The sequence below is a fragment of the Sinocyclocheilus anshuiensis genome, unplaced genomic scaffold (genome assembly GCF_001515605.1).
Source record: "Sinocyclocheilus anshuiensis isolate Anshui unplaced genomic scaffold, SAMN03320099.WGS_v1.1 scaffold36, whole genome shotgun sequence".
Classification (NCBI taxonomy): Eukaryota; Metazoa; Chordata; class Actinopteri; order Cypriniformes; family Cyprinidae; genus Sinocyclocheilus; species Sinocyclocheilus anshuiensis.
In genome coordinates, this window is record NW_015554072.1 from 1 (window position 1) to 10,565 (window position 10,565).

Here is a 10,565-nt window from a genome sequence, read left to right on the forward strand (position 1 = left end):
TATGATAAAAGAAAGGTATATAAATGATAAATAAATTGTATTTTACTTCATTTTTCCATGTCATTGCATTAGATAAATGAATCAAACAATGATAAACCTTTCTCAGACCTGGACATTTAAATGCACCATTTAAATGACAAGAAATTACATGAATAAACAAAATAAAACTTAAGATAGATATCTTAAAAGCTTAAGATGTTAATTTTATTCTACAAAAAGTGATGAAATGTCACTAAATTTGAATGAAATCAAATAAATCAAACAATGCTAGACCTTTCTCAGGACTGAAAATTTAAATTAATCATTTAAATTTGAGTTTGCAAGTTCAAGCAATTACAACAAATTACATAAAATAAAAACTTTACATGGATGGATGGATACATACATTTTTATGTTACTCTACAAAAACACTTATAAATGTATTTGGTAACAAATTAATCAAACAAAATATGCTTTCCTTTCTCAGAACTGTAAATTTAAATGCACTATTTAAATTCAGAAGCAACCAAAAGCCTACCCTTGTTTTCAATATCATACAGTCTCTGTTGCCAGAAGCTTCTGAATGGAGCGATTCCAGTGCCTGGACCAATCAGAATACATGGAACCTGGCTGTCTTTTGGCATACGGAACATTGGAGCCCTGAAACAGAAAATACATCCTTTGATTTAATCAAATCCACAAGAAAACGACCATTAGTGGACATATTTAAGAAGTATATAAGTATATATTTATATATATATATATATATATAGAAGTTTATATTTACCCTCTGACAAAGCATGGCACCGTATCGCCTTCTTCCAAGCTATTGAGCCAGGAGGAACACACTCCGTGGTGTATGGGACCTTCTCCATCTAGCCAGAATAAAACGCATAATCCTTTAAGCTGACACCCTCTGACACCGATCTAACGCCTAGCAATTTAGGACTTTGCAGGGCTGACATCACTCGCTTCAAATGGAGTGAAATTGCTATATTTTAGCAGCAATCACGCCATTATGCAAATAATTACATGTTTACAATGCATTTAAAATGTGGAAGAGAAATTAGATCACAGTTTCGCTTTTGCGCATGTTAACTAGAAAGGCTTAACAGCAAATGAGCAGATCTAGAATTAATTTGATCATTTAATTTTTATGTAGTCCCTATCTTTAAAATAAATGAGCAGGTATTAGATGAACAGTCAGAATCAGACTAATACCACAGACAACCAGCCCGGTTTCTCTTCCAACAATACACAATTCATTAGGCACTTCAGTCAAATTGCTAATTAAGTTCATAGTCTCTTATTAAGCACCCAATTATTCACACCATACCGCTGTTGGGGAAATTTGAGTTTTCAGGCCGTATGTCATTGTAACTGTTGAAAGTGAGAGGCTGTTTAGTGTGACTCTCACAGTTTGAGACGAGTGACAGAAGCACTGGAAACGTTTTTAACACCGTGAAGTGGATTGCATTGGTTAAACACAGCATCAGGTCCTGTTTACACCTGCTTTAAACATCTGGTGTTAAAGTGATGAGCAGAGACGCATTACCGATAACACCTGGTACAATCAGCATCTCAAATATGTCTCCGGTGACCATCACCTCTGCATATTGATCAAGCAAATAAAGCAAAACGAAGCAAAAATACTACTGTTGACAAGTTTGTGGTTGTTAAGTCTCATGTGCTCACCAAGGCTACATTTATTTGATCAAAATTCAGTAACAACAGTAAATATAAGATGGAGCAAGCAGGACCAGGGAGGCGATGATGGAGGAAGGAGCCAGCGAGGAGCCAGGAGTGTGATGAGATGGATGGTGGGCCAGAGCAGGAGGAGACAGCTGGTGGATCACAAGAGCCCAGCCAAGACGAAGGACCATGGCGGAATCGCAGGAGGGAGGAGCCATGGAGGAAACCTGGGTGGAGGATCCAGGGGTGTGAGCTCCTGGCTGCGATGATGCCATCACGGATGGTGACCCAGACAGAGCCGAGCAGGTGTGCAGGTTGGGCGACCCTGAGGATCCTGAGGGCCGAGGCAAAGCAGCAGGCTCCGGCGACCGTGATGGAGGCGGGGATTCGGAAAGCCACAGTGGAGCTGGATCACCTGAGGATAAAGGCGGAGTCAGAGGGATGGGGGAGCCTGACAGAGCCAGAGGGACGGAATGACAAGGCGAAGCCGGGGGAGTGGAGTCCTGAGGCAGCGGATAGTCGATGACTGACCAAGGTGGAGCTGAAGGGACGAGGGAGCCCGGTGGAACCAGTAGGATGACGAGCCATGGTGAAGATGAGGGAGCTAGGAGCCAAGGCGGAGTCTGAGGGTCGAAGGACTGAGGTGGAGTCCCGGATCCTGTGGCTGGAGGCAGAGACAGGGGAACCTCACACCAAGGCGGAGCTGATGGTAGAAATCCCCAATGCGGACCCACATAGGCAAGAGCAGGCTGAGGGTGTGCAGAGGGGGTGACGGACAGCAGTGGAGCTGGGGCTGAGTGCTTGGCTGGAGTGAGATGTGGTGGCAGGTGCAGGATCCAGGCTAAACTGAAGATGTGAGGAAGTCCAGCAGGGCTAGCAGAATAACAGGCCAAAGTAGAGGTGATGGTTCTTGAGGCTAAACAGGAGTGGCATAAGCTGCAGCTGGCGGAATGTAGTGACAGATAAGCCAGGCTCACACTACAGGATTTTTGGCTGGATTTTGCTGTCGCGGACAGATTTCCACAGTCTGCGACAAAACCCTCGGATCGCGACCAAATCGGTGCTCGTTGCGGTCGCCGAAGCTCGTTAAGTATGAGCAGGTCAGCAACGTGATCCGAACCGTTCTCGAGCTATCACAGACGCTACGACATTTTCAAACCTGTTTGATATTATCGCCACGTGATCTCGTAATGTGAGCAACACAATGACAAGGTGGAACTAATCCAGCCAATCACAGTGCAGAAGGTATAAACACTCTTATCATGCATCTTTATGAACAGACACAAATTAATCAAATCAACTAACTAGAAATACATTTAATAAATGCATAGATTGTGTATATAATACTATGTTTCATTGTACTGTTTAATTACCTCCAACTCTTTCTGCAGTACTGACAGTCCTTGTTGTCCACGTCTTCCAAGCCATTGTTTCTGCCATATTCTCTTTTGTCGTGGTTTCTTCTTTCTTTCGGATAAAATAACTGCACAGACCAATTGAAGGGCCAGTTGATCGTCCATGCTTGAAGAAATGGCTTATAATTGCTGTAATTACTTGCGAGAATTTATGTGAGAAAACGTATTTTCGCTGATGGTCGGGAATGCCTCTTCACTGAATGTTTTGTAGTGTGTGCACCTCGTTAGCGTTGTGTTGTGTTGTATGCGCGCAGCTATGACAAGACGACGACAGATGAGAACAAATCTTGTTGCGTAGTGTGAGCAACACAGTGATTCGGCTAGTCTTTCAGTCATGTAGTGTGAGTATGCCAATAGACAGATAATAGACTAGGGATTGAGAGAAAGACAGAGCCAGAAGGCGGATATTCAGATATTCGGGAGGGTCAGGGCTGGATGGAACCAGCGAAAATTCAATAGATTCATGACTGGGAGAAACCAGCAAAAACTCCGAAAATTCAGGGCTGGCTAGAATCAGAGAAGACAGACTGACAGGGCTTGGCGTAGATGAAGAAAATAAAGGGTCAAAAAGAGAGAGTAAATCTACAGAGGCCAGCTGCAGCTCACCCTCAACGGCGGGGATGTGGGCGGGGCCTTCCTCCATGCCCTCATACTCCACGAGAATCCCCACTGGGAGGGGCGTTGTTGCCGGCTCACACACCTGGTCAGACTCATTATTGGGCTTGGGGGCGAAAATCCGTGCTACGTCCTCTAGTGCTTTGGTCGTGGCGGGCTCTGGCTCCGCATCTGCGGTGGGCTCACACGATAGCTCCGTGTTGTGTGGGGATGATGGCTGGCTGGGCTCTGGTTTGGGAGTGGGGATTGCAAGTACCTCGTTGGCATTGAAGGCGGTGAGTGGTGAATCATTGCTCACCAGCATCCACTCCACAAAAGCGGTTAGGCACCCACGAGGACCTTCCCTGGACAACATTGCCTTTGTTGGTGGTATTAAGTCCCACGTAATAAAATGTTGTCAGGCAGTTGTCTGGGAAATGAGTGGGTCCAAGATATCCTGTGTATGGTCCTCAAGGGAGCGATCCCCCTGCAGCTGGATTGTCCATTGAGCACAGACACACAAAATAAAAATACATTTAAAAAAAGAAACCGCTACACTTCAGTTTGGGTCTGGTCTTCTGTCACGGATTGGCATGTGTAATAATCCACATGCAGGCAAGACGACGAAGAGTTCAATATCTTTTAATAAACCAAATGACAGGGAAACACTACACATTCATGTATCCACAAACTGACGAGACCGGACAACCAACAGAGACAAGAGAGGAGTATAAATAAACAGAAGGTAACGACTTAATTCATGAAGGGCAGGTGAATCTAATCAAATCAAGAAACATGAGGAGAAAACTAGGTCACAGAAGGCACAGACAAAATAGAACTGTGACATCTAGAGTTTCATAAGAGATCTCAATAATGTCTCAAACTGTGTACAGATCACCAAGATACCAAACTCTGCAATCTAAAGATTTCTCAATATGAACTCAAAATTTCTCATCATATTCATCCAATATATATGGAGTATGTAGCTTTATTTATTTATGTTTTATTACATTTATTATATATTTTTTATCTTTCATAAAGTTTATTACTATCTGTTCTGTGATAGAAGTGAAATTATGTTCATTTACAAATTTACTTAAACTACCAAAATCTGCTTTGTACATTAAAATATTTTGATAACCACAGGTGGTAAAACAGAAAAACATATAACTGATTAGATTTCATCATAAGTGACAATACCGGACAATACTCATATATAGAGAGTGCACAGGGTCATACTGTACACACAAAGACAAAACAGCATCAGGGTAACATACAACACCAAAATGTAATAAACATGAACTAAATAACATCAAATGCTATATAATTTACCCTAACGTACATTACTAATGACAAAAATGAGAAGAAAAAAATCATATGTGAAATAAAATCATATGATGTGTCATGCAAAGACTTATGGGAATGTCCTTTTACTGTATTTTATTTATTTTTTTACTGTAAATTATATAGAAATTCAAAGTTTTAACTTGCAAAAACATAAATGCGACAGTATTTTACAGTAAAATTACATATAATGATACATACATACGTTTTTTCTCCATATATGGTGTAAGGTAAATTACAGTTACCAATTAGGTTTTTACTTTAGCATCTTTACAGTCTTTGTGTAAAAATTCTAAGCATTTTTACTGTCTTGATATAAAACTCATTTTTAAATTAAACATAACTAAAAGTTCTATTAAGAGCTATAAAAGAGCGTTTTGTTTTTTTTACCTCTGGGCCGATAGGACACCACTGCCACAGTGAGGTGTATCTCTCCTGGATGGAGGTCTGGAGAGGAGCTGATGGAGTAGTATCGTGCCTGTAGGAGGGGTAGCTGGGTCAAGAGAAGGGTGGACGGGATCTGGAGGGATGGGAACTCCTCCAACACCTCCACTATGGTGGGATTATTGCACCACTTCCACTCCTCATACTCCTGCAAACCCTGAGGAGACACAGAATGAAGCATATAACATCATTATATGCTCATATATCCCAGTAGCTCTGGTTTGGCACATGCGCTCTGGATGAATGGCAATCGCTCAAAACATTCTGCAAGCACCTTGTGCCGTGGAGTGACAGTAAGAAGTGAGTTAAAAAAAACCTGTCAACACTCTAATTTGCGTAAATGTGTTAGTCATGTGAGTGCAAAAATGAAGCCAGAAAAGTATTTTCAGATCTCTCCTTAAAGAGAAAATTCTGTCACCGTCGACTCACCATCATGGCACTGCATTTTTTCAGAATATAAAAGGTTATCTAGCACAATGTCCAGGCTGTTTTTTCTCATTCAATAAAGCTACAAAAAAGGAACCAAAAACGGCAGTTTATAGAGACTGTATACTTCTAATAGCTATGTTTACTAGACTATCATGGCTTCAAAAGACTAGAATATACAGTGGCGCACAAATCACGTACTTTACAGTACTTTCTTTTTCTGACCGTTTGTTCACCATATAGACTATTTGCTTCAAGAAAAACAAAACACTACCATTACTACCTTATTGTTTTTGACTGCATCTCTGAATTTATGAATTTTAGTGAAATACCTGAACATTGTGATTATAACTAATTGATGCACAGAAAACTCAATGGCAAGGACCTTTATGGTTGTAAATCTGAAAAGCTGATGAAGCTGAATTTTAGAAATTGGTTCTTTTAGTCAGCAAGGACACTAAATTGGTCAAAAGAGACAGCAAAGACATTTATAATGTTACAAAAGATTTCCATTCCAAATAAATGCTGTTCGTTTAAACTTTCTATTCATCAAAGAATCCTGAAATAAAATGTTTCACAGTTTACATTAAAAATATTAACTGTTTTCAATGATGATAATAATAAATAAAAAAAATCAGCAAATCAGCAAATTAGAACAATTTCTGAAGGATCATGTGACACTGAAGACTGGAGCAATGGCTGCTGAAAATTCAGCTTGACCATCACAGAAATAAAATATATTTTTAAAAATTACTGTTTTACTGATTAAATAAATGCAGCCTTGGTGAGCATAAGATACTTCTTTTAAAAAACATTTAAAAAATCTTACTTACCCCAAACTTTTGAATAGAACACTATACAAAAGTATCATTTTATACGGGCAGAGAGAAACTGGGGGGAATTGCCATCCTCACTGATGTGAACTCAGCTGAAAGAATGTCTGCAAAGAATGTGTCAATGTCCCTCTGTCTTTCTCCTCTAGTTCAATCCATTCCTTCATCAGAATCATCTGAACCAGAAAGGATGACTCACTATCTAAGCAGCCATTTTTAGCAATATTACGAAAAATTGCACCGAGTGTTTCAGTGGGAGGCAATGAAAGAGAAATATTTCCATGTCTTGGTGTTGACACTGAAAAGCTCGAGTGAGAGAGAATAAACAGGCACGGGAGGGAGGAAAAAAAGGAAGTAGGAAGGAGGGGGTTGATTTTCAGAGCTAATAAGTTATCAAACTGAGAAAATGACTGCTGATTTGAGGCGGAAAAGGCAGGGATGCATGTGGCGATGTGACGCCTTTTGTCATATATGGAAGAAGTGGGTGAAAATGAGTCTTAAATCATTACTGAGCTTTAGCCCGGCTTGTATTGATGCAAATAAATGTCTTACATGATAGTTAGGGAAATGCATGAGTGTGTGCAGCTATTCAGTGTTTTCTTACCTTGCTGAGTACCTCTAGTCTCTTTCTCTGTTTCTCATTAGTCGCTAGAGGAGCAAACTGTTGCAGTAGCAGGGGACTTGGAGGGGTGGTTATGTCCAGGAAGTATTTGAAAGCCTGATAGATGGTACAGGGCGGAATACGACTCTCGTCCGTCCAGTTACTAATCACACCTGCAGAAGATAAAGAGGCTCTGATTTGTTAAGAATGCAGATATGACCAGTTTAATCCTGATTTAACCAGTGATTTACTAACTTGATGTGACATTCAGATATTCAAGAATGAAAACAACTTTTTAGAGTTTTGGTGGAGGGGAAGATTTAAGCAAACAATTACTTTAATTTGACCCTTTTCCTCTCATATTAAACTAATATATGCCTTCTGAGGACCTGACATGTATAGTATAAGTCATTTGGACTGCTTTTACTGTGCTTTTTTATCATTTGTTGAGGCCCATTTTCTTTGCCATTTGTATCCCATGGTACAAGAAAGTAAGTCATATGGGTTTGGAGCGACATGCGGATGAGTAAATAATGAGTTTTTATTTTTGGGAGAACTGTACACTGATAATGTGCCCAAGGCATCTACTTTTGTTAAAATACCTCTTTTGTCCACAATAATGCAGGCTTCAATGAGACCACATCTGTAATGATTTTCAGATGCAGGAGAAAGAGTTGCAGCAACCTCATTTTCCCACTGTAAAGGTCACTGGCCGGTTTTCAGTCATCCTGACATATTTCTCAACAAGATAGGGTGAGAAATCTCACTTCAGATAATCTTTTTAAAAGACAAGTAGGTCCCGTCATTAAAACTGATAGACTGTACATTTCCTGTCAGTACCATCAAACATGTACAGCTCTGCAAAAAAGATATGCAGTGTCTTTAACACCGTAAAGACATATCAAAAAAGGACATCCTTCGGAACCACCAGCAAAAAATTGCCATGATATTGTTTAAAGTATCCAGAGAGATATTTCTGAAAACGTTTGCTCCGTTCCATGTTCGTACACAGCCCTATTAGTACTGACAGTATGAAAACAAAAATCAAAAATAGTTTCAATGCAAGACAACTGTGAAACACTTTTGTGTTTACAGAGGCAAGATAAATAACCTTATATGTCGATGAAAAAATTCAACAAAAGAAAACAAACAGAATGAAACGGCTCAAATGGGAAAACGGAACAGCGCCTCAAGCACAAGAGTTGAAACCCTGATTGAAAGCACATCATTTAGCACTGAAAGCGTTTTTGATTCAGTCAGATTTGTAAGGAAATAAAAGAATAACATGACAGCATCAAAATCTGTCCCTGTGGGTGAAGTTTTGGATGCCGAAAATTGTCTATTTAATCTAAATATTTCTGTCATGGATCATAATGAAGCCAATGCATTCATTCTTTAACATTATATCAAGCGATTAAGTGGTTTTTACATAGTGTGTTTTACAATTGAATAATAATCTGAATTCAGTATGCAAATGTTACAATGAGTGTTTTCATGCAGACTGCACTGATAACTATCAAGTATCAGCTTATTATAAAAACCTAACAATGCAAAAGAATTGCATTTACATGAGATTTGAATTTATTGCTACATGCAAACATTGAATAAGCTGACAGAATGCTGGCGAAGTTTAAGCAAAATCCTTTTTTTTTAAATACATTTTTAACTGTTTAAAAAGAAACATTCACATGCATTCATATGACACATTGTCGGGTTAAGCATAATCAGTTTGTGCATGCAAATACGCTTAATGATGTTAAACATTACATTTTGAGTAGTGACCAATAAGTGCAAGCTTTTTAAAATCTAATATATAATGTATTTATACAATTTATAAAACCCTCAGAATATACTCAGTAGCTGTTTTAGGTATGGTATCCAGGTGGAATGGATGGTTGCCATTGTCATTTTGTAAGTGTTACGAGTGAAAGCTAGCTCACTTTCAAGGAAATGTGACATGACCAGCACTATTGACCAGGTTACCCTGATCCTTGGCTCATCATGAACACCAGAATACCTGATGAACACACTGTTCGGCAGACAATGGCATATCCAGAAAGCCTTTCCTGTGTTCACAAAATAATGTTTGATTGGGGAGTCTGGCAGACTTGTATGGATGAAGTACTAGAAGTATCACGTCTCTCTTCTGACTCTTCTCCTCTGAATGTCATTTCACATTATTTTTTATCTAGATGCAGTCACTTTCCATAAGATACCAAAGCAGATGTTTGAAAGACAAGTTATTTTGGAAAGCTGCTTTTCATTAGTTGACATTCACAAGAAATGACTAAACCATTTAAGCCTCTAAGATGCTACGAAGCTAGAATGTTATTCTATAATGCTCTTTTGCATATCATAGTATTTTTTACATTTTGAATTAGTTTCAGATATTTGCATATTTTTATGATGGCAAGAAAAAAAAATCTCTGTATATATTTCATAGTTACCCAACGCTGTGTTTCGTTCTTCCAAGAACTCCACTTTCACAATTTGATTGATAGGTGGTGCATCCTCCAGTTTCTCGATAAGAGTCGTAACTAGAACTTCGTTGTTGCCAGGGAAAACGCCTAAATGGTCACCAGGCAAGTATTTCAGGCTCTCGTGGTTGTTGGCATCAAGACGCACAAATATAGTCGATCGGCTGGAAGACAGGAAGTAAGAAAACATGGTAATATGAAACAGTTGCAGTCATTATTAAAGAGATTATAAAAGATACACAAGAGAAATTGACCCTTCGCTAAGCTTTGCCCACCTTGGGTATTTTTGCTAGAATAGGCTGGAATGAAGTTTGACATTGCAAAGCATTTCATATGCCATTTTTAAATGTTTAAAGGGGTCATATGATGCGATTTCAAGTTTTCCTTTCTCTTTGGAGTGTTACAAGCTGATTGTGCATAGATAAGATCCCTGAAGTTGCAAAGACTAAAGTCTCAAAACCAAAGAGATATTCTTTATCAAAGTTAAGACTCTGCCACGCCCCCCTAAAACGGCTCGTTCTAACACACCCCACATATCTTTAAAAAAGCATCATATGACCCCTTTAATATAAAAGTAACTTGATAAAAACTCAAGATACAAATGATAGATTAAAATTAGCTTTCTGTTATTGACATTAATTTAGCTAGAAGCAAATGTATTTTCTCTAAAAGATTTTCTTAACTTCTCATGGTTTAATACAGTATTTTACCATATATATATATATATATATATATATATATATATATATATATGTGTTTG

General features: G+C 38.9%; 1 protein-coding gene across 1 annotated transcript in view; it reads right to left on the reverse strand.

The window, feature by feature from the left end:
- Positions 1-517: 517 nt before the first annotated feature.
- The window catches only part of LOC107668720 (nitric oxide synthase, brain-like), a gene marked incomplete at its 3' end in the record, with an annotated part of 49,795 nt that continues 39,747 nt past the window's right edge, over positions 518-10,565 (reverse strand). Inside the window, exons 21-25 of the mRNA XM_016460694.1 lie at positions 9,776-9,969; positions 7,332-7,501; positions 5,415-5,625; positions 767-854; positions 518-639 (exon numbers count right to left, since the gene is read on the reverse strand). Coding sequence (XP_016316180.1) covers positions 518-639; positions 767-854; positions 5,415-5,625; positions 7,332-7,501; positions 9,776-9,969 — 785 coding nt within the window. The remainder of the gene's footprint in view (positions 640-766; positions 855-5,414; positions 5,626-7,331; positions 7,502-9,775; positions 9,970-10,565) is intronic.